General features: G+C 50.5%; 3 protein-coding genes across 7 annotated transcripts; all 3 read left to right on the top strand.

Annotated features, from left to right (window-relative positions):
• Positions 1-781: 781 nt before the first annotated feature.
• Positions 782-6,825, top strand: ing3 (inhibitor of growth family, member 3). The gene is made up of 12 exons (XM_088285006.1): positions 782-951; positions 1,108-1,179; positions 1,762-1,862; positions 2,342-2,407; positions 2,533-2,629; positions 2,704-2,775; positions 2,855-2,971; positions 3,249-3,427; positions 4,080-4,303; positions 4,870-5,062; positions 5,143-5,181; positions 6,638-6,825. The coding sequence occupies exons 1-12, from the start codon at positions 924-926 to the stop codon at positions 6,752-6,754; spliced, it is 1,305 nt and encodes a 434-aa protein (XP_088141132.1). The 5' UTR covers positions 782-923; the 3' UTR covers positions 6,755-6,825.
• A 138-nt stretch (positions 6,826-6,963) lies between these two features.
• Positions 6,964-16,037, top strand: cped1 (cadherin-like and PC-esterase domain containing 1). Of its 5 annotated transcripts, none has more exons than XM_088284979.1 (20): positions 6,964-7,355; positions 8,269-8,425; positions 8,989-9,083; positions 9,166-9,214; positions 9,378-9,459; positions 9,536-9,668; positions 9,738-9,835; positions 9,898-9,970; positions 10,319-10,447; positions 10,515-10,619; positions 10,710-10,798; positions 10,872-10,906; positions 10,983-11,151; positions 11,694-11,889; positions 13,126-13,467; positions 13,683-13,903; positions 14,259-14,360; positions 14,432-14,519; positions 14,591-14,737; positions 15,238-16,037. In XM_088284979.1, the coding sequence occupies exons 1-20, from the start codon at positions 7,158-7,160 to the stop codon at positions 15,373-15,375; spliced, it is 2,646 nt and encodes an 881-aa protein (XP_088141105.1). In that variant the 5' UTR covers positions 6,964-7,157; the 3' UTR covers positions 15,376-16,037. The 5 variants fall into 5 exon arrangements, with proteins under 5 accessions (XP_088141105.1, XP_088141095.1, XP_088141116.1 ...); XM_088284969.1 differs by having other exon boundaries at positions 10,968-11,151; XM_088284990.1 differs by having other exon boundaries at positions 10,515-10,798; positions 10,968-11,151; positions 13,126-13,225; positions 13,331-13,467.
• Positions 16,038-16,229: 192 nt separating this feature from the next.
• Positions 16,230-19,969, top strand: wnt16 (wingless-type MMTV integration site family, member 16). Its single transcript, XM_088285019.1, has 4 exons — positions 16,230-16,518; positions 17,590-17,822; positions 18,088-18,377; positions 19,014-19,969. The coding sequence occupies exons 1-4, from the start codon at positions 16,418-16,420 to the stop codon at positions 19,461-19,463; spliced, it is 1,074 nt and encodes a 357-aa protein (XP_088141145.1). The 5' UTR covers positions 16,230-16,417; the 3' UTR covers positions 19,464-19,969.
• The last annotated feature ends 1,598 nt before the right edge of the window (positions 19,970-21,567 follow it).

Genomic DNA, 21,567 nt, shown 5'->3' with positions numbered 1-21,567 from the left:
CTTCCTCCTCGACTCCCTCATGGACTTTCTGGTGAGAAAATAAAAAACAAAAATACATTCACCTTGCCTGCAAACTGAATTCTCGTGTTATTTGTGAGTTCACAAAGCCCGAGATACTAGAGAGCTTCTTTGCCTGATTCCCTAATCAATGTGGCTCTTGCTCTTTTGTGGTATGAAAAAAAAAACTGAATTAAATGCACAAATTTTACAGTGGTTTAAACATTGTAATCCGCTTTTTAAAGAACGGTCTGCTTTTTAAACGTTTATTTAGGCGCAATTTGGATTTTGTGCTTGTCTTTATTGATCTTTTTTGTTGACGTACACTGTCCCCAACTGAACACGTAATCGAAAGTTTCATTTTGAACATGTAAGCAATAATTAAAAAAAGGGTATCTTAGAAAGGCAAATCAGTACATGCTTGTACGTTATTTGTCTTTTTCAGAACAGAAGCAAAAGTCCTAGTTCCATATGAAATCTCTGTCAAAAATAAGGTAAATGCATACAGGGAAGGCACCAGGGTTATTGTTAGGGAGGGTTTGACCGATACATCGAGAGAAAATATTTTAGAATATGCAATGCTGGGGGAGCTGTCACACGCTAGCCCGGGTATAGCATCATCTGAATACATGCGATGATTATAAATGTATATATTTTTTTCCGCCAGTCATGACGGCTTACTGAGGGCAACCGGAATAGTGACACCCCCGCCCAAGCCGTCGAAAGGAAAAGGAAAATGGGCGGATGACATTAGTTGTCATAACTCTTTTTCACCACGCGGGGCAGTAAACGCGTATGGCTGCGCTTGGTGTGCGTTTAAAATTAAGAAGAAGAAGAAGCAACTCCAGGAGAAGCAGAAGAAGAAGGCGCCATTTTGAAAGAAATAATTTGTGTGCAGAAACGCGTTCAAACACCTTTTTGGCGATATGTTGTATCTGGAAGATTATCTCGAGAGTGAGTATAAGATCATTTTGGGGCGGTCAAGGCGCCCAGCGAGCGATTTGGCCAAGAAATGTGCCCCCTCGGCCGCCTTGTTTGCGTCCGACTGTTAGCCTAGCCGAGCTAGCACGGTTAACACCCCCCACCTTTTTTCCTCTTTCCTCCTTTCAGTGATCGAGCAGCTTCCCATGGATCTCCGCGACAGGTTTACGGAAATGAGAGAGATGGACCTGCAGGTCCAAAGTACGTCCGAACGCACCGAGCACACATTTGGCCTCAACTCGGTTTGTTGGACGCTAGTCAGAGCTGCCGTGTTGTGTGCTTTGGAGACGCAAACAGACGCGTGCTGGAGGAGGATGCCCGCATTTTTTTCGTCAGGAAAGAGGAGAGGAAATGATGACAAAACTAGTAGTGGTACCATAATGAACAACGAGACAGTTAAAACAGACGGGGAAATAGTAGAGGTAGAGCCGAGGAAAAAACTAATCGAGGATACTCCAAAGCGAGTGGAGGACGCTGACTCCGAACTTGATAACCGCAACTGCGTACAAAGTGTTGTACATCAAGTCACACAAAAAGAAAGACGGTTGAAGCAATAAATGAAGAACATCTCTCCGTTCTTCAAACAATGCCGAGGCATCTGTGGAACCAAAAGAATAAAAATAAAAACGTCTTTTAAAGATGGACTGAGGCAAACGGCGCTTACTTACGCTAATGAAGCCAAAAGTGGTTAAGGCTGTGCCGTAACTTAACACAATGTCATGATGAGTGTTCATTTGAAACAGAACCTGATCAATGTTTTTATTTTTTTGCTGACGCATTCAGATGCCACAGACCAGCTGGAGCAGAAGGTCCTGGACTTCTTTGTCAACGCCAAGAAGAACAAACCTGAGTGGAGAGAGGAGCAGATGGAGGTCATCAAGAAGGTCAGGTGTTTTTTTTTTTAATGTATATAATTCATTCGTTCTTTGGCCTCGTTTGCAAATGGAGTTGCTGTCCCATCAGATGAATACAACTGCAATGAGCCTGTTCTGTCCCCAAAACAAAGTTGGCTTGATTTTGGTCTCTAATAGGCTCTAATTTCAAAGTGAGTGAAAATACTATTCATCAGGATGAAATAATGTGGCGTGCTCACTAGCAAGTGAGGGTTGTGTGTGATTGAGGTGGCGATTACTCGAGTAATAATCGTTGGGATGGATTCTAAAGTTTCGTTTGTGACTGCCCTAATTACCATTTTTCTATGACTGCATTGAATTGTGATGCGAGCCGTCGAGATATGAAGTCTAGAAATGTGTTCATTTTTGGGAACCTGATGATTCATTGATGCATGGCGTGCGTATGATTGGACGAGAGTGTGATTAAGGACGTCTCATTTTGACTGTGCGGTGATTGTGTTTATGTTCAGGATTACTACAAAGCTCTGGAAGATGCAGATGAAAAAGTGCAACTGGCCAATCAGATTTATGATCTGGTGAGTTCTTTCTGCCAGTCGCGTGCTCAGGAAATCACCAAGTGTGCATTCGGTTGGAAGTGCGAGAGGGTGACGTGTCGTTGACTGCTGGCCACTCGATATCCATCCCGCCATACTGTGCTCAGGTGGACCGGCACCTGCGCAAGCTGGACCAGGAGCTGGCCAAGTTCAAGATGGAGCTGGAGGCAGACAATGCCGGCATCACTGAGATCCTGGAGAGACGTGAGTCAGCGCTTGCCGCCGAGGCGCGAGCTTGCCGCCTGCGTCCTGTCACTTCCCATGTGCTCGTCCCGCAGGCTCGCTGGAGATGGACAGCCCATCTCAACCCGTAAACAACCATCACGTCCACTCGCACGCTACTGCAGAGAGTGAGTTGAGCGACATGTCGAGCGTGTCCTCGGTGTCGTCATCTTCTTGATGTGCTCATGTTAGTTTCCTTGGCGATAGAGAGAAGGTACAGTGCTTCGACGCACCACACGACAGAACACGTCCCAGAGAAGAAGTTCAAGTCCGAAGCGTTGCTGTCCACGTTGACGTCAGACGCCTGCAAGGAGAACACGCCAGGTATGCACGCACACGGCAGCGCGCAGGCCCACAAATTTGCCAACGCGAACGTCACGACACGCCATCTCATATGTACTCAATCACGCCACCAGACTCAACAGCACCCGTGCACATGCGAACAGTCGCTCGGCAGACACACCAACGCGCTCCCACACACACACACATGCTGACAGAAAAGTCGAAATTGGTGCACACGGCTTCGACACGCATGCTAGTCAATGGCAACAGACACGCCACATGGGCAGCAGCTCTCACCCGCTCATCATATCTGGTGCAGGTTGTCGTAGCAACAGCATGACGACGACGACGTCGTCATCTGCCACCAACAACGTCTACGGCGTCAACTCTTCGCAACCTTTGACCTCGTACGGCCTGAGTTCTCTGCCCGCCGGACCCACCGCCGGCGCTGGTGCCATCAGCATGGCCGCCGCCCAGGCCGTGCAGGCCACCGCTCAGGTTAGGTTTGCAAAATGCAAAGCACAAAACTTTCTTCCCGTCTTGAACTAGGAAGAATATTATCTTCAAAGAGGTCATTTTGCATTAAAAAATGCAATTGGAATTCGGGCTGCAACTAATGATGATGATTAATTATTAATCCGTCAGTCAATGAGTTTTAAAATATTTTTTTTAATCACAGTCCCTTTATTGAAAAACAGGACATTATTTGAAATTGACAATGCGCAAGCATCAATTGATGATGAGTTCGTCCCTACTTTGACCTGGAAATCCGGCCGAAATTTTGCAAAAAGGGAGTTGATTTTTTTTTTTTTCATTTCCAAAGTGAAAGCATCGTCTTATTTTGATGGCTCACTTTGCTTTCATTTTGTGTTGAGAGGCTGAAATTGGAACATTTGGACAATTTGGAGACCAACTATGTCCCGAAACAATGAATGCATTAGCAAACAATTTCAATACCACAACCCCAGGAATCAATGGATGATCGCAGCTTTAATTTCCATTTTATTTCTCCAATGCATACAATTTTTTTAGTTCCTGTCCATTTAGAATCAGAATCAGGATACCTTTTATTGTCATTGTTGACTTGGTATTTGAATTATGAGGCAACCCCAAAAGGTTTTGAGAGACATGATGATGATGATGATGCCAGATGAAGGAGGGTCGGCGGACATCCAGCCTGAAGGCGAGCTACGAGGCTATCAAGAACAACGACTTTCAGCTGAGCCGAGACTTCTCCCTGTCCCGCGAGGCGTCTCCGTATCCGTCTTCCGCGTTGGCATCCACGCTGACGCAAACGCTGGCCCCGGCCGTCGCCACCGCCGCTGCAGCCGCCACCGTCGTCGTCAACTCGGATTCTCGAGGCCGCAAGTCCAAGTAAGAGAAAGCGGCGATATCCGTACTTTTTGGTACTTCAAAATGGAAGGATTTGAAGACCACGTTGACATTTGGATCCATCCTTACCTTTACTGAAGCCGAGTTGACAAATCTGGCACACGGTTCGGTTCGGTTTTTGCTGCGTCACTCGGTGTGCAGCGGGCGGAAGGCATTTATTTGATTTTTTTTTTTGATGGTGTATTGGTCTGATTACATGCCAGAGCGCTCCTGCAGTAGACAAAATTTGTCAGGTAGCGACCAAGTGTTGCTGATACTCCAGTGGACTCCCCGCCCCCTTATTGCAAAGGATAGGGGATGTAGCGAGAGCGAGTCATGTTGTTGTTGCAACGTAGCCGAGGTCCACCTCGCGACAAACATTCGGCTTGACTGAAGATGCCTCTTGAAACATGAGCGGCCATTGCTTTGGTGAGAAGGACTCGCGTGAATTATGGCGCTCGTTTTTGACACCTCGGAAGGCGTCCGAAACAATTTGTCCTCTGCTTTTGCGCTCTTTTGGCGACACTCCTGATACCGGGACTCTTTTTGTTTTCTTTGTGTTTTTCCAGAAGCAGCGTGAAGTCTTCCAACCATCAGTCTTCTTCGTCTTCATCTTCGTCCTCACTGTCGTCGTGCTCGTCGTCATCCGCGTTGGCTCAAGAACTTTCCCAGCAGGCGTCCGTGCTGCCCGAAGCCGAGGCCAGCGGCCAAGTGGACTGGACGTATGACCCCAACGAGCCGCGCTACTGCATCTGCAACCAGGTTGTGCCGCGGCTCGTCCGCTTCACCACTTGAGATGACCCCGTCACTCACTCGCTCGCTGACTGATGAATTGATTGCAGGTGTCGTACGGGGAGATGGTGGGCTGCGACAACACGGACGTAAGTAACACACGCAGTCGCGTTGTCTGGAATGACTTTCTGGCATTAGCAAGTGCTTTCATTGGTCGGTCGCAGACGCCAAACAAGATGTGGCTGGTTGCCGTCTGGCTTGGATGCTCAGGGAACGTTTTTGCTTGGCTAGTTTAAGTACCAAGATAGATAATGGATGCTTCTAAATAAAGTTAGGGTGGTGGACAAGCCCCCGGTGAGTTGTTGACAGTTGGCAACTTGTGAAAAGTTGTTGCTAGCGTTGCCACCTCATGACATCTAGTTGCAGGCAATCTGCAACGAATGAAATCTAGTCACAGAAAACACAACAGTTGCAGACCGTCTCCAACTGAATGGAACTCGTGATGGACGTAGGCACCCCACCATAACGATTTTGCCAACAGTCAGTAACTCGAGAAAACTCGATGCAAATCGTCAGCGACTGCTGAAAAGTAGTTGCGCTCATGAAAAGTGCTTCGAGACCGAGTGGTGCGACAGATCGCAGACTATGAGGCGTGGAGCGGAGCGTTTTTCACATCCGCAAAAAAAACTAGAGACCTTTGTCTTAGTTTATTTAATAAAACGCTTTTGCCTCCTAATGTCTAATATGGCCGTGAAGGATTTCAGAACAAGTGTATAAAATAATAAAGTGTCCTGTTGGACATTTTGAACTGAATGTTTTCTTAAAATTATTTAATGAGCAAAAGTGCTTTGATAAAATAATGTAAGACTTTTTTCTGAATGAAAAAGACAGCAAAGCGCAATTCAAGGCATATTGCATTCTTTTAAACGTGGAAAGTACAAAGTCATGTTGGTCCACAATATTGAAACAAAGAAGAAAAAAAAACCTTCAGTGGGACTTTTGCTCATGCTAACGGCGTCGAGCCACGAACCCCGACACTTGTGCCGTGTCATGAAGCAACGTACGCTTTGTTAGCATCCTAAGTTCGCGACTCAATCTGATTTTTGGCACGGCAACTATGTCCTGTCAATGAAAACGTCGAAAATGGAAGTCAAGTTAGCCGCCGCAACTCTTCAAAGTTAAAGACTCAAGGTTTTATTTGCTTTCCTTTGACGTTCGCCTTTGTGGACGTTCGTTGAGTATCTTTGCAACTTCCTTGACTTTTCTGTCTGAATGGAAATCAAATATTTGATATCATTAATTGGAGGACTCGTTCCATCCCAACTTGCCAAAATGTTACCATACGTGCGTGCCACCTAAGTGATCCACGAGCGTTTTCAACTTCCTCTGCTGCTCTCCTCGTAAATGCCGACTAATGTGAACGCCTCCTGCAGCTGTGATTTTTTTTTTTTGTTTGTTTTTTATCCGAATGGCTGCATCACTATTGCAAAGCCTACATGAGGCCTAATTGCAAATGAAAAGTTAATTTGTGCGCTTGCTTGTCTCGCTACATGAACTTTTTTGCTGTAACGTGTGCGCGCGCGCGTGCGTGCGTTGCGTCCACAGTGTCCCATCGAGTGGTTCCACTACGGCTGTGTCGGTCTGAGCGAAGCCCCCAAAGGGAAGTGGTACTGTCCTCAGTGCACGGCCGCCATGAAGCGACGCGGTAGCAGACACAAGTAGACGACGCAGCGCAAACATCAAATGCCGTCAGCTGGTGTTGTTTTTAACAACAATAAAATTTTCAGATGGTCTATCTTTTCTTTGCCTCTGATCAGTCCCGTGACTTTGACCCCGCCCCCTCGTCAACTATTTGCGCGTCTTTGAGGTCTTCGTGTGCGCGTGACCGTCTGGTTACACAAATATTCGTCAGTGGGAGGAGGAGTGCGCCCACCCCCTAAAAAAAAACAACTTTCCTCCACCCCAGAAGAAAAGGAAGAGGAAACGTTCCATCTGCCACGCACAACTTTTTGTGGATGCGGTCCGCCCGCTGACGTCACACCGTGGCCGTGTTGCGCGATCTGCACGCGTGCTCATTTCACGCCCCAAAAAGTGTCAAGATGACGTCCGAGCGGAGGAAGAGGAGATGAAAATACTTGGCCGCCGCCGCCGAACCGTTTCTGGCCCGCTGTTGGTCCTGCTCGGCGCGGCGGCTTTTGTCTTCTACCGGAGCCTTCCCGGGACCGGCCCCGCCAACACCGAGAGCAGCTCGGCACAGCACGAGCACAACCGGCCGCTGCCACCCGACGGACGCAAGTTGAGCGCCGCCTTGAGCAGTTTGCAGGTGAGGAAAACAAAAAGCACTCAAGTCTCCAAAGTTGATATTTTAACAAGTGACGACGTGAACGCCAAGAAAAGTCACGTGAGCAGATGACGTAGAAAAGTCATCTTATTTCAACTTTAGCTTTTAGTTCAGTGGGTTCAAATATCCACAGAGTAAAAGGTGCCAGTGATTGTTGTGACGTCAGCACTTATTTGTGCCACTCAAATGCAAGTAACTCATTGGATCGGTTGCACCGGATTCAGACGTAATCCGACGTCAATCTCGGAAATCACATGTCCGTTTCCGCTGGACGCTTTCTAATGAGTTCCTTTCAACGAACCAGCACATCTCACTTCAGGATTTAAAAAAAAATGATTGCAATGACGATATTGGCACGTTTAATTATTTTTTTTAATCCAACTAAACTTTTCCAATGTAATTTTTGTCCTCGTTTTTCTCTTAAAATCTTTTCCTCATCTCACAATCATGCATAAATAAAGATTTTTTCCGGAAAGGTCAAACTTCTATCTCAAAAAGTTGATGTTTCAAGGGGAAAAAAACACAGACCTTTTTTTTGAAGTGGTGTTAAAAAACAAAACAAAAAAAACAAGCAAACAAAAAATCAAAACATTTAGGGCCACACAAGCCATCTCTGATGCCAAATATGAGCATCAGTTGCTTCTATTTTGTCTCCTTGAGGTAACTTCAATTTCTTGCATTATTTTGTCGTTCTTAGTGCACAATTCGAAAGTGTTGCAGTGTGTTATTGTGTTTTTGTAGCTGTTGTGTGAGGCTGCCTCTCGTGTGACGTTTAACAAGCAACTGAAGTGGGGGGGGGCGTTCGCTCTGTCATTGTTGGTCTTTCCCCCTCTGATTGACAGCTAGCTAGCTATTCGGCTAACATGATAAACATCCCTGTTGTCGTTTTGTTCAGTGGTCTCCCGCAACTGGCAGTGAGCAGCGGAGGGCCGTGCTGGTGATTGGTCGCCGGGAGATGAGTGACAGCGAGGTGCAACTGTACCAGCGAGTTCTGACGCGCCTTCACTTCCACGTGCAGACGCGCGTGCACGCCGACCCCAAGCACCAGCACGGTAACTTGCTTTTCCTTTTGCACCTGACCCCCATGGTGACCTCACAATCACTTGCAGTCCTGGATTGGTCGCCAGCCAAATTGCAGGACACATATCGACAACCAACCAAACAAGCATTGACATCAACGCTGACATCTCAATTCAAGAAATATAAAAAAATAAATCACACCATGTGTGAAAGCAACTATTTCACGGGCTTACAAACAGATGAAATCTTTCCAAATGGTAGCAATTTTGAGCAAATGGCAACGAGGTGTTGTCATGGAAACAGTTGCCAGAAGTGCAAGCGCTCCGGATGTTCCCAAATTGTTTCCACATGTTCCCACCTTCAGTTTGTGCTCTTGTTTGGACAAGCTGCTTCCTGTTTTGGCTCGCTGCAATCTTTCTTTTTCGCAGGAAATAAAGAGCGCAAAACATTTTCTTTCGACACTTTGACTTGGCCCAAAAGTCATCTGTGATCACGTTTGCTTTTTGCTTCAGATAACGACAGCGAAAGTGTCCCCCAATTAAGCCAAGCTGGCAAAAGCTTTTGTCCAATCTGCGATCTGTTTCCGTGGTTACAGGAGGAGGCCTGTGGAGCTTGTTGGTGTGCGTGAGCTCGCAGGACACAAATTGTCTGAGGAAAATGGCCTTCTCGCACCTCCACTCACATCAGAGGGTGAGGTCACCTGATGCACACCGGCCAATCACAGCCCGCCTCCCTGTTGTCACGTGCATGTGCTCGTGTGTTTGTGTGTCAGGTCAACCTACTGCCTGGCCTGGTGGAGGCGCTGTCTGCTGTGCTGACAGGTGACATTTTTCGAATGACACTGGTTGACTTTTGTCTTCTGACATCACAATCAAAGATGCGATGGGGAGGGAGAGTGATGTCTCACTCTGCGAAATATGCTGCGCTGGCGTCTGTCCTTGCAACGGCTGAGGATTTTTTTTGTGTGTGTGTTATCCTCAACAGAAGAATTACTCACCATGTCGCCTGCTCACACGCCTGCCAATCACAGCCAGTCTGCACCTCGCCAGCCGCTCCCCACTGACAGGTGTGTGCGTGTGACTCAGTGCGTGCGTGCGTGCGTGCGTGCGTGCATCGTCAGTTGTTGGTGTGTCATGTGACAGTGGAGAAGCTCCTCCTGCTGGCCCAGCTTCTGTGGTGAACATTTTCGTGTTGGTTACCTCGCTGAGGCCTCTGAGCTGCTTTCTGCACAACATTGGCCTGGTGACGACTAAGCAGGCTTCGAGAGCCGCACAGGTGGGTGATTGTCGCGCTCTGCTGCTCTCTGCTGCCGCCCTGCTGGTCACGGCCCTCATATGCTCGCAGATAAGACACTTCCTACCTCCTGCTGCACTGGAGCAGGCCAAGAGGGTCATAGGTCACGTGCTGGCGGCTGCCAATGAGAAGGCAGCAAACCCCAACAGGTGATGATCGACGGGCATGCCTGCCTGCGTATGTGCGTGAATGACAAGTGTGTGTATTTCAGGTGTGTATCGTGTTACCAACTGCTTACTTTCACCCTGAACTTCAGCGGCACCATCACGCCCCTTGTGACGCAGGTACGGCAGGAAACAGGAAGTTGCCATTGCTTTTTCATGATTCTTTTGACAACAAGATGCTCTTATTTTGAAAAGATTGGAGAGTTGAATGGCTGCTGCTCAGTCTGTGATGCAAGCATGCCCACTGGTACACGCACGGACACACATTAACACGACCGTGCATAGACATGTATGCGCACAATTGCAAGGCCGCGAGTACGTACACGCGCACACCCACTCCCACGCACACACTTCAGTTGAGTTGCAATGCACATAAACATCCGCTAGAGGTCAGCGTTTGCTTTGGCTAAACTCTCTCCTTTCTTCTGATGGTCTGAAGTGAATTTGTGTGTGCTCGCGCGTGTTCAGGTAGAGGCAGGTTTGTTTCTCGGGGCTCTAAGTGACGAGCAGCTTGAGAGACAGGTGACTCGTGACGTCATCCTGGAGGACACGCTGGACTTGCTGTTTTCCTCCGAGGTGGCCAATGACGATGCTCAGGTGAGGTCAGGTGACACGCGCTTTGTGAGTCGAGACCGATGACAAGTTTCTCCCTCCGCTATGTCAGCATGACGTCTTTGAGGAGACGAGTGGCATCAGTGTGTCAGATGAAGACTTTCAGCTTCTGCAAAACTTTCGCCGCCACATCATGGCTGCATCAACCTTTCAGCTCGTAACAGGCGCACACAAAAAACACACACAAACACAGCCGCACGCCTGTGTTGATGAGGAAGTTGCTTTGTGTGTGCGTGTGGTGTTGCAGGTATGTCCCAGTGTGTCATGGTCCTGTGGGTCCGTTTCTCGACTTTCTGGCGTCCTCCTGGCCATCGTTCGCCAATATGAGAACGGCAGGTGAATCTTGCTTGCTGGCTCTCATCATCAATTGTGTGTCTAACAAACTTGCGTGTGCGTGCGTGTGCCACAGAGGCAACTCATCCGACGCGGCCAATCAGCGAACAGGTGAAATGCACTCTATAAATCAAGTAGTATTGGATTGCAACTTGACAAAAACATTGGTCAGCTGTGTTTTGCTCAGGTCGGTGCGTGGAGCCCCGCCTCCGGCAGATCTACTTTGCCCCGCCCCTATTGCTAAGCCCCGCCTTCAGCCCCCATGTGACAGTGTACCACGCCCACGTGACCTTTGACACGCTGGTGCTTCGCGTGCGCGCAGAGACAGTTAGCGAAGCATGCCGGGCACACCCCTGGTAAGACTTTCCCCGCGTGCGTGCACTTTTTGAAGCTGCGAGTTTGCTCCACACTTTGGAAATCGCAGATTTGCTCAAATCATTTTCAGTCATTATATTTTATAGAGGCTGAAAAAAAGGTTTGACAAAGTCAATCACAAAAATGTTTGACAAATCATTTTGTCTCAAAATGAAGCGGAGGGGTGGGGGCGATGACCCGACTCATCGATAGTTAAATTGATTCTCAAAAGATTCGTGACAGCACTGGTTATTGATCATTTGAAAGATTTCTCACTGTACTTTCGAAACTTGTCAATCGCAAAATGCAATGTTTAATTCTCGAAATGTCTGCCAGTGCTTCCCGTTTTGAGCGCTGACGTTGACGAAATTGCGAGCAACTCGCAGTGCGCCATCACTGGTGACTATTTTCGGAACGACTCATTTGGTCTTTGGGGGCAGACGTGGGCACCACGTTGATGACGCCCGCTCTCACACGTGTGCTCTCTTTCAAATGCGAATACTCGCAAAGCAGCTCTGAGGCGTTCCCGCTTTGGTGTGCACAGGGTGTCGGCGGTCGCAGTGGGCCTGGGCCCGGGCCGCTTGGACATCCTGCTCACAGACGCGCCCGCCTCCTCCTCCTCCTCCTCCTCTTCCTCGCCGGCGCTGCCTACGCTGGCCGTCTACACCGTCCACATGCACCGCGATGCCCCGCCCAGCCTTCCCATGTTTGGAGATCACGTGACCTGCGGCTTCGTGCAAGTGAGTCAGCTGACGGCTGCCTGCTTCCGTTACCTTCATTTCTCGTGTTGAATTAATTCTCCTGCCAAAAGCTGATTTTCCCCTCGCACCAGACTGTCAGATTTGCTCCACTTGCATGCTCCAAAATGGAAAAACGTAGGACTGTGGTCACCGCATCAGGTTCAGACACAGGCGCCAGCTTCTAGATGTCCGATATTTAAAACACAAATGGAAATGCCTCCAACACAAATGTGCTTGAGGAAAACTTGAGACAGCGATATCCAGACGTGGCGGCGTGACGACGCGCTTGCCTACCTCGCTGAAGTTGCACTTTTGACGTCAACGATTGTTTTTTTTCTCTTCCGGATGCTGCCGGCCTCCTCAGCCAAAGTCGCTCGCACGCTCAGTTGAACAGATGACGCAAAATTCGAAATATAATTCATGAGTCATGAATGGAATGCGTTCGGTGTTTGGCTCGTTGTAAAACCCAGCGAGACGTCATCCTTTTCACGTGGTCTCACCAGGGTGACGAGTTTGCCCTCATTTGCCTTCCACGCGACCTTGATTTCTTTTTCAATGATTTTTCCAGCGATCAAAATGCACATGAACCGCACGTAAGAGAATTTGGGCAAGATGAGCGTGAGTGCGCTTGTGCGTTCGCCGTTGGCTGAGCTCGGCACGGCCAAGAAAGTGCGCGTGCGTACGTGCGCGCGCGCGCGTGCGTCGTTTGAAGGCTTGGCCGAGCTCAGGTACGAACAAGAAAATCCCTGTTAAGTTTTCTTGTGTCACTTTGTTGCGATGTGCGGCGCCGGCGTGCGGAATGTGTCGCCGCCATGTTGAAGGCCAACAAGAAAGAGAAAGAGCGGACGCCGCCTCATCCCAGCGCGGCGCGTGTGCGTGCGTGCAAGGTGGCGGCCATCTCTCAAGTCCTTGCGGACGCGGCGGCTCCCAGGCCGGGGCGCAGCGTTGAGTTGACCTTTGACCCCCACACTCACTCGACAACGGCAAGCGACGAAGACAGCCGCAATGCGCCTTGACCTCCTCCTTCCTTCCTTGCTGTCTTGCTGCCTTCCTCATTTTCATTCTCTGAAAAAACAGCAAACTCCCTGATTTGGTTTTCCAGACCTGTTGGCACTTTGCCAGACTTGACCCTGCGGCGTGACCAGAGCGTTGTTTTTTTAAATACGAGTTTTGTTTGACCTGTCAAAAGAAAACACATCCAAAAGCAACTTTTCCTTCCCATTTTCCGTGTTTCAGGACTGCGGCCTGGTGGTGGATCCGGCTCTTCCGTGCGGCCTGGAGCCCTTTTCCGGGTCTGCCGAGTCACTTCCGGCCTGCGCATCAGGACACGCCCCAGGTGCCCCGTCTCGTCCACTTGGCGGCACGCTGGCTGAGCCGGACTGTGCAAATGTGGCACTGGCCGATGTTTGGCGCATGATGAAATTTGTGTGTGAGGTTAAAGGTCGCTGGCTGGTGCCGTGTCTCAGCTGCTCTGACAACCGGACGTGTGATTGGCGGGAGGTTGCCTGGCAACCAGATGGTTGCCGTCACCCATCGGTGGACGCCGATCGTCTACGGGAATGCATGGCGGGGAGGAAGGTGAACCGATGACACTCCCTCCCTTCTTTTCTTCCTTCCTTCTTCCAAGCCCTTCCTGCCATCCATCCGTGAGTCCGTCCGTCCGTCCTTTATCCTTCCCCACATAGTTCTGTCCTCCCTTGCCTCCATTTCTTCCTCCTCTCCTTTTTTTTTCCTTGCTCCTGTTTGTGTCCCGCCTCACTCCTTCCCTCTCTTGATTGCTCCGTCACCGCCAGCTGTTGTTCCTGGGGGACTCCACCAATCGCGGCATGATGTACTTTTTGACGGAGCGCCTCAACTACAGCCTGGCGGCGTGGGAGCGCTCGCACGGCACGCTGCTCTACGACAACGTGAACGGGGGCCGCACGCGGGTGGCCTACTCGTATTTCCCGCAGTTCTGGCTGGAGCGGGGGCGGCGGCCCACCTTCAGGCAGGCGCTGGTGCGACTGCTCCACAGGTAGCGCAGCACTCGCTTGCCGTGTCCACCGTTTGGTTTCTTTGCCCCCGCGACTGGCTTGAAAGGTCGCCGTTGTCACTCGTTGTGTCTTCTCCGCACGCAAAAGTTTCTCAAAGATTTTGGGGCGTTCTTTTGCACTTTCTGCTCCATGCGCCGATGATGCTCCGCCACGCAAGCGGCCGTTGCTCGGCTAACCTCGGACTTGGGCGCACGCCACACACATTAGGAACAAAAGTTTGGTTTCCCGCCCAAAATTTGGGGCAAGATCGCAGATCAACCAAACTTTAAGATTTGAAAAATGCTGCATGCAAGCGTGGAAGCTTTTTGTCAAGGCCGCGTCGTTTGCATTTCAAAGGTCTCGACCTCTGGTCAACTCCAAGCGGACCGTCTTGGTGGTGGGCGGAGTCCAGTGGCTGACGACCAATCACCTGCATACGGTGCGAGAGGTCCTGGACAGGTGCGTAAGCGGTTAGCGAGCGCCGGTCGGCACGCGGCGCATCGATGCCGTCTTCTTCCTGCCATCCTCAGAGCGTCGCTGTCGAGCGTCCGGGTGGCGATCAAGTCTTTGGGGATGGGTTTCCACCTCGCGGCGGACGGAATCCGAGCACGCGCGCCGGTTTGTTGCCGCCGCGTCGTCTGCTTCTGCGTGGCGGCCGCTCGCCGCAACCGCTTGTGTGCTCTGCGCAGATGGAGATCCGGAACCTTTCCGGAGAGAACCGCCGCATCGTGGCCGCCGCCGAGCGGCTGGGCTACGAGGTGATCGACACGCTGGCCGTCACCATGGGGCGCTACAAGGAATTCCTGCAGGGACCGTGTGCGTGTCACTTCCACCAGGTAAAGAAAAACGAGCGCGCACACAATTGGGCGGAGCAAGCGATGCGCGTTGCGATGCACTCGGTCATTGTTCTTTGGGCGGGACAAACAATCACGCGCATTTGCGAGGAGCTGATGTAGGCTACAGCTTACGGCCAAATGCTCACATGCGGGCAGACTTGTCGCCTGGCGAGCCACGCCCACTTTCCTCGGCAAGCCTGCTCGGGCCGATTGTTTCATTTATCCGTCTGCATGCCCCGCCTTAGAAATGCGTTTGATTCGACTCAACCGCTGGTGGAGATTTCGGGCACCCACCCGTACAACTTGCCGTCGTCTGGACTTTCAGCTCGTCCCGATGAACAGCAAATACGTGACGTTTTTTGTTTCGTTGCATTGCTCGATTGTTTGGCTTGATTTCAAAAAAATTCGGGAAGAGGTCCAACTGCTTGCGGCTTTGGAGTTGGCCCGTGTTTGAAGATTGCAGTCACCAAACTTGCCGCTTGTTCACCGACGCTGTCAAGGTGGAGAAGTCGCCAGCGACAACGGCGTCCGCGTGGCTCTCGTCCCGCACGTCGCCGCCGCCGTCCTATCACGTGAGAGGACCCGTCAACCAGATCTACTCCGAGATCCTGCTCAGCCGCTTGTGTCCCGCAGCCTGAACGCAAACGTCTGCAATATTTCCGGACCTGTCAGTCATCTCCAACATGGCCGCCCATCATCCGTAACGATGACTTTCTTCCTCGTCTTTGAACGGGACTTGACATCATCGACAACACACGCCTGTCCACGTCTTGAACGGGGCGGGCACATTTTTTTCCGCGTTCAGAAGAATCCAAGGATGCCATTGGATTTATTTTCCCAAAGGACGACATGGCGACTTTGTGTGGAAGATGATGATGCATTTTGGGCCTGCGGATTCAAACATTTTGGCAACTCTCATCGCTCATTCATGCGACGGGTCCCCAAATCGGGCCTTAAGGCGGCTCACGCATTTTGCATCGTGAAACGGACGAGTCTGTTTGCATGTGAGGAAAAGTTTTCTTGCAAATGTTTGGCTTCTCAAAACGGCGCCATCGCTAAGGCGGCATGCGAGCGGGAAAGGGGGGGGGGATTTTGGCGACCCACACCAACAGCATTGTGCCAGGTGACAAAGGTTGCTTTTGGGCGAGGGGGGGCTCGCGCTGGAGTTGTTTGGAGCTGCTTTCCTCGGATGCAAGCTCCCTTCACGTCTTCCGCTTTGTGGTGGAAATTTGATTGCATTTTTCAAAATCTAGCCATGGTGCCACTGTTATATTTTTCAGAAGAAACATCTGACTGGAAAGTTTTTGTTCTGTTTTGTTCTCTACAAGTTGCATCTCTTTCTGATTTTGTGCGTGTGTGTTGCCGATCTGATCAGAGTCCACATTTGCATGTCTACTCCCACTTTGGCGCCATCATTCTTGAATCTGTCCCGAATATTCAAGTACGCCTTTTTGTGACTGTATCGACTGTGCGGGTTATGACCGGTGACTTTTGACCCCCACGCACCTCCACCGTCACGTGGCCGCTGATTTCCGTCCAATTACTGTTGGGCTGTGACGTCACTGGTCGGCGCCGACTACGCAAGCGGCGCGGCGGCTCTCCTGCGGCTCTTTCGTCACCTTCGGGATCTCCTCGGCGGCGCGCGCCGTACGCGGACGCGCACGTTGACGGACTGCGGCTATGGAGACGAAGCCGAAGCCGGTGCCGGTGCCGGTGCGACGCGTATGCACGCTGACGGTGCTGCTGTGCGTGTGCCCGTTGTGCTGCCAGGCCAGCTGGATGTGAGTACCCGCCAATCCATTTTTTAGGACGCAATTTCGGCGTCCAGGCGACTTCGAAGGCAAACGTGGCGGTCTTTTGCGAACGATGTCGTCAGTTGCACGCTTGCTTGTCAACACACGTGTGACTCGATTAGCAATTTGGCGCGTGGATTACAACAAACAATCCCAAAGACGAAATGACTTCTTCCGAGGAGGTAAATTCCACTTTTGCTAGACAAATGCGAGCTTCTTTGCGGGCTATTAACGGAATTGGGTTTCCCAATTTGGCGTCGATGGTGCCAGCGTCGCTCAATAAATGAAACGATCATTTTCCAACGAGTTTTTCCCCTTTGAGATTGCGTTCGAAAATAGATGGTAGCCCTCAAACTAACTTTTGGGCTGAAGAGCTTTTGAATTTATTGAAGCTTGAGAAGTGCCGAACGTGTATTTCTCCGGAATGCATGTTTTCATTTGTAAACTTTGCTGATAATTTAAAAAAATTCAAATGAAGTCGTGCAGCCAACAAGTTGAACGAAGAAGTCAAGAAATTGATCTTGAAAATGAGAAAAAAAAACATAGCCAGTTGGATGTTGCTTTTAGGGGAACACGAATGTAAACGAATAAAAAAGTGGCCAGCCTAAAATTGGCGGCGGCAATTTTGATCCATTGATTTATTGGATATATAAACATTTCAAGACAAAAAAGTTAAATGGAAAGAAAAATTGGTTTGTGAACGCTCGCAAACGCCTTGGCCACTTTGTATGGGCTGATATTTGTGCCACTAGAAATTGAATCTGAATATTATCGACTTGAATGTTAATTGCTTTAACTTGAATATTTGAATTGAAAACTGAATTATGGAACAACAATGGGATATTGTTTAATTCTAATCAGAATTTTTCCATTTAAAATTCATGTAATTCTTCAATAACTCAGTTTTCAATTCAATAATTAAGATCTAGTCATATATATACATATATATGTATGTGTGTGTGTGTATATTTATGTGTATATTTATATGTGCATATTGATATACGTGTGTGTGTGTATATATATATATATATATGTATATGTGTGTGTTTTGCGCCGGAGGCTTTTGGGCGTGGACGGGCCAGGCGAGCGGTGGTCCCGGGACGGCGGCTGCCACTCGCTCCCTCTGAGCGCCGAGCAGCACGAGGTCTGCCGCAAGCGGAGCTTCCTGGCGCCCAGCATCATGGACGCGGCCCGGCTGGCCGTCGGCGAGTGCCAGAACCAGTTCCTACATGAGAGGTGGAACTGCTCCACCGGCCGCGACCCGGTCGTCTTCGGACACCAGCTGACCAGCGGTGAGTTTTGATTGGCCCACGTATAGGCACACTGAAACCTGCCGGGCCTACGTGGCACACAGGCGTATATTTTTCATTCTCTGCAAAAACTGAATTTGAAGCTCCAGCGCTTCCCGATTCACTTGACGTTGATATGAAAGTCCGCATCAGAAGGAGGTGCAGCGATTGGATGACGATTCGCGGCTCGCTCCGGGTTCACGCCCGACATTGACCAATCTGCTGTCTGTCGGCTGTTTGATTTTTGATTTCTTTTCTCCCTCGGAAGGAACCAAAGAAACGGCGTTCGTGTACGCAGTGATGGCGGCCGGTCTGGTGCACGCCGTCACACGCTTCTGTAGCCACGGTAACGTGAGCGAGTGCGGCTGCGACGCCCGCCTACAGGGGGCGGCGGCGGCGGGGGAGGACTGGCACTGGGGCGGCTGCTCGGACCACGTCCAGTACGGGACCTGGTTCAGCCGGCGCTTCCTGGCACACGGCGGCGTCAACGCCTCGGCGGGGACGCGTGCGCACGCCCTTCGTCGGATGAACCAGATTAACAGCGAGGCCGGCAGGCAGGTCCGAAACGCACGCACGCACGCACGCACATGCACTCCTCTCTTCACCTTCCTCAGTTTGCACCTTCGTCTCATTGGCTGGCTTGTCGACACATGCGTTTCTTTTTTCATTTTTACACGGGTGACCTGGATGGTTGCTGTAAAATGTTTCCGTAGCGATGAGCGAATCAGGGATGAGCGCGTCGCTCATCATCATTCCCAACCCGTTGGCGTGCGCTAAACCGCAATCATGAGGCGAAGCTAAGCGTTGCTCTCGTGACAAGAAAGAACAAAACATCAGCGGAAATTCCTTTTTCCGGTCAGAGCGCAAGCTTAAATCTGCAAAGTACCTCTGATCTGATTTCTGTTTCACGCATTGCAAAACACGAGGTGTTATTTTGGTCAACTTGGGGGCGACATCCGACACGCCAAACGTCTTCTCGCACCGTCAGGGCATTCGGAAGTGCCTGTCGCCTTGGAGAAGTGGCGACTCCCAGTGTTTCTTTGTCGTTTTTCCGTCCCCTAATTTTTAGATGTTCTCGTTCTTCTAGAAATGTTCTGGCCCCTTCCATCTCGGCTTTTTCCTTCTTTTGTAATCTTCTTGTCACTGCGTTGACTTTCTCCTTTGTCGGTTCTTGTCCTCTTCCTCCTCTTGCAGGCGGTGGTGACGAGCATGTCGACGGACTGCCGCTGCCACGGCGTTTCGGGCTCGTGCGCCGTGAAGACGTGCTGGCGGACGATGGCCCCGTTCGGCCGCGTGGGCGCCTACTTGAAAGAGCGCTACGAGCGCAGCGTGCGCCTCAGGAGGAAAGAGGCGCGAGGGCAAACGGAAGGGCGCTCGCCGCCGGACAAGCACCAGCTGGTCTTCGTCAACAAGTCGCCCAACTACTGCGTGGAGGACCGGCACGGCGGCGTGTTGGGCACCAGGGGGCGCCGCTGCAACCGCACTTCCGGGGGGCCGGACGGATGCAAGCTGCTGTGCTGCGGGCGTGGCTACAACACGCACGTGGAGCGCCACGTGCACAGATGCGCCTGCAAGTTCGTGTGGTGCTGCTACGTCCGATGTCGCCGATGCGAAAGCATGAGCGACACGCACGCCTGCAAGTGAAAAGCCGCCGACGACTCGTTTGGATGTTGGACATTTCCAAATAAATTCGCAATTTTACTAACTCGAAAAAATGCTTCCTTACGTCTCAGATATCTAAATAGTCGCATGGTTTCAAATCAAACATGCAACTATTGATCATTTAATCGATAATCAAATGGATTGGTCATTATTTTAAACCTTTTTTTTTTTTTTATTTCAAATTGGCCAACTTCCGATTTTCAGCTGCTCAACATTACATAAAAACAGACTGATCGGCTTTGTTTTTATTTTTTTTTTCCAAACAACTGATTTTATTTCAAACATTTCTGGAGATGATCTGACAGATGTTACGAACCGAAGCAAGAACTGCCTCATCTTCAGTTTTTTTTTTTTTTGTATTTTCTGCGCTGTCCGTTAGACATCAAGTCCTGTTTTCAATGAAGGGATGGCAATGATCTTCAGATTCGTCATTATTCAATTATTAAAAATATTAGTTCTCACCTGAACTTGAACAGAAACGATGCAAATGCTTTGTGGTGATTTGGAAGCGAGTGCGCAATGTTGGAGGAGAGGGAAACTACTGCGGTGATTTGAATTAACTATCCAGGATGTCCTGTCACACACGCGCACACACAAACGTACTTAGACCTCAGGTGTGTCTGCACGCACATGCGCATTGAATGTTGGTGTTTGTGGGTGAAGCATGCAGCAACTTTTCGGTTGAAACGATCCTGAATGATGATGTCAGCACTTTGTTGCGCACACGCATGGTCAGCGGAGTTTCAGTATAAAAAGCGCTTGGGAGGATGCGAGGACGTTGCCATGGAGACGACATGCCGGCTGCTCAGCCGCTGATGATGACGCCGTCTGCGTCCAAACAGGTGTGTGTGAAGACTGAAAGGAATGTTTGTTCCAGTCCCGCTGCGAGTGTCTCTCGGTGGACTCGTGCAGAGGAACGCCAACTGAACCCCGACGGCACCGGGACATGTCCGGTCCGTCGCCCGTTTGGCCCGCACTTTCCTCCAGGTGCGCCGGTCCGTCTCCGGGCTGCCATGGCGATGGCGACGTTTGTTGCGTCTGAAGGAGCTCGACACGGAACCGCTGAGCTCACCGAGGCCTTCGCGCGTCATCCAAACGAGGAGCCACCATGCTGTCGCCTGATTGGACAGCTGCCAGACGCCACTCGGTGTGTATTTTCACACTCCGGGTCGTGGCCCCTCCAGAACTCGGAACGGCGGTGAGAAGGAACTCTTTCCTCATTTCCTGCTTCCTGCTTTTTCTTACAGATGATCAGCGATTGGAAATGGATGACAAATGGTTGTGACTTGCCGATTCTTTGGCTTTCTGTGGTTTTGTGGGCTCTTTGGCCATGCGGAACTGAATCCAATGCCTCATGCGAACTGCACCTGGCGGCCGTGCTCATCGACCCGGACACTGACGGACGGGGAAGTCGTCCGAAAGAGAACGTGTCGAGAACGTCGCCCGCCACCACTCGACTTCCTTCCGTGAGACGTGCTTGACGCTTGAAACTTAAGACTTGGCACTTCCTTGAAACTTGCTCACGTGTGACTGAATGTCCTTTGTACCTCAGCAGAATCTGATGAATGTCCTGTCTGACCTCGCAGGTTGGGAACCTTTGTGTCCCTACAGGAGGTGAGTCCCGTTTCAAGCAAACAGGAAATGGCGTCAAGGCCCGTAGCGCTCGCTCATTCCATCTTCCATGTCAGAACCGAGCGCCGACCCGCCAGTGTCGGTGTTGGACCTTCCGGGGCCGCTGACCATCGCTCTCATCGTCAGTTAGGCGTTTGAAGCCACGGTGGACGCTAATCCGGAGTTCCTGCCGAGCCCTGTGGTGGGCTTGCCCATGCACGCCGTCGAACGAGGCCATTTTGTTGACAGAGACATCAAGCTGAAAAAATGCTGGCGAGCACCGAATGCGATGTTTGGTTCCGCTTTTGAGAGTTGCCATGTGGTTGAAGTTGTTCAGGAATCACACGGCGACGTCCACACAGGTAAGACTCTGACCGCCAACGGTTCTGCACCTTGACTCTTGACAAACTGTGTTCTGGCACTAGTTGGAGGTGTTCAACGCCGCGTCTGGTCTGCGATAAATCGGGTGCTCAAC

The sequence above is a fragment of the Idiotropiscis lumnitzeri genome, chromosome 2, assembly GCF_059441095.1.
Source record: "Idiotropiscis lumnitzeri isolate Australia: NSW breed Sydney's pygmy pipehorse chromosome 2, RoL_Ilum_1.0, whole genome shotgun sequence".
Classification (NCBI taxonomy): Eukaryota; Metazoa; Chordata; class Actinopteri; order Syngnathiformes; family Syngnathidae; genus Idiotropiscis; species Idiotropiscis lumnitzeri.
This window is presented reverse-complemented; position numbering and strand designations above follow the sequence as displayed.

Excerpts from the sequence above, each read along its gene's own strand:
- ing3 (XM_088285006.1), top strand. The coding sequence starts at position 924 with ATGTTGTATCTGGAAGATTATCTCGAGA. Across the intron at positions 952-1,107 it reads TCTGGAAGATTATCTCGAGA|TGATCGAGCAGCTTCCCATG; the intron begins GTGAGTATAAGA and ends TCCTCCTTTCAG. Across the intron at positions 5,063-5,142 it reads GCTACTGCATCTGCAACCAG|GTGTCGTACGGGGAGATGGT; the intron begins GTTGTGCCGCGG and ends AATTGATTGCAG.
- cped1 (XM_088284951.1), top strand. The coding sequence starts at position 7,158 with ATGAAAATACTTGGCCGCCGCCGCCGAACCGTTTCTGGCCCGCTGTTG. Across the intron at positions 10,448-10,514 it reads TGGCCAATGACGATGCTCAG|CATGACGTCTTTGAGGAGAC; the intron begins GTGAGGTCAGGT and ends CCGCTATGTCAG. Across the intron at positions 10,907-10,967 it reads CGCGGCCAATCAGCGAACAG|CTGTGTTTTGCTCAGGTCGG; the intron begins GTGAAATGCACT and ends AACATTGGTCAG.
- wnt16 (XM_088285019.1), top strand. The coding sequence starts at position 16,418 with ATGGAGACGAAGCCGAAGCCGGTGCCGGTGCCGGTGCGACGCGTATGC. Across the intron at positions 16,519-17,589 it reads TGCTGCCAGGCCAGCTGGAT|GCTTTTGGGCGTGGACGGGC; the intron begins GTGAGTACCCGC and ends TTTGCGCCGGAG. Across the intron at positions 18,378-19,013 it reads ACAGCGAGGCCGGCAGGCAG|GCGGTGGTGACGAGCATGTC; the intron begins GTCCGAAACGCA and ends CTCCTCTTGCAG.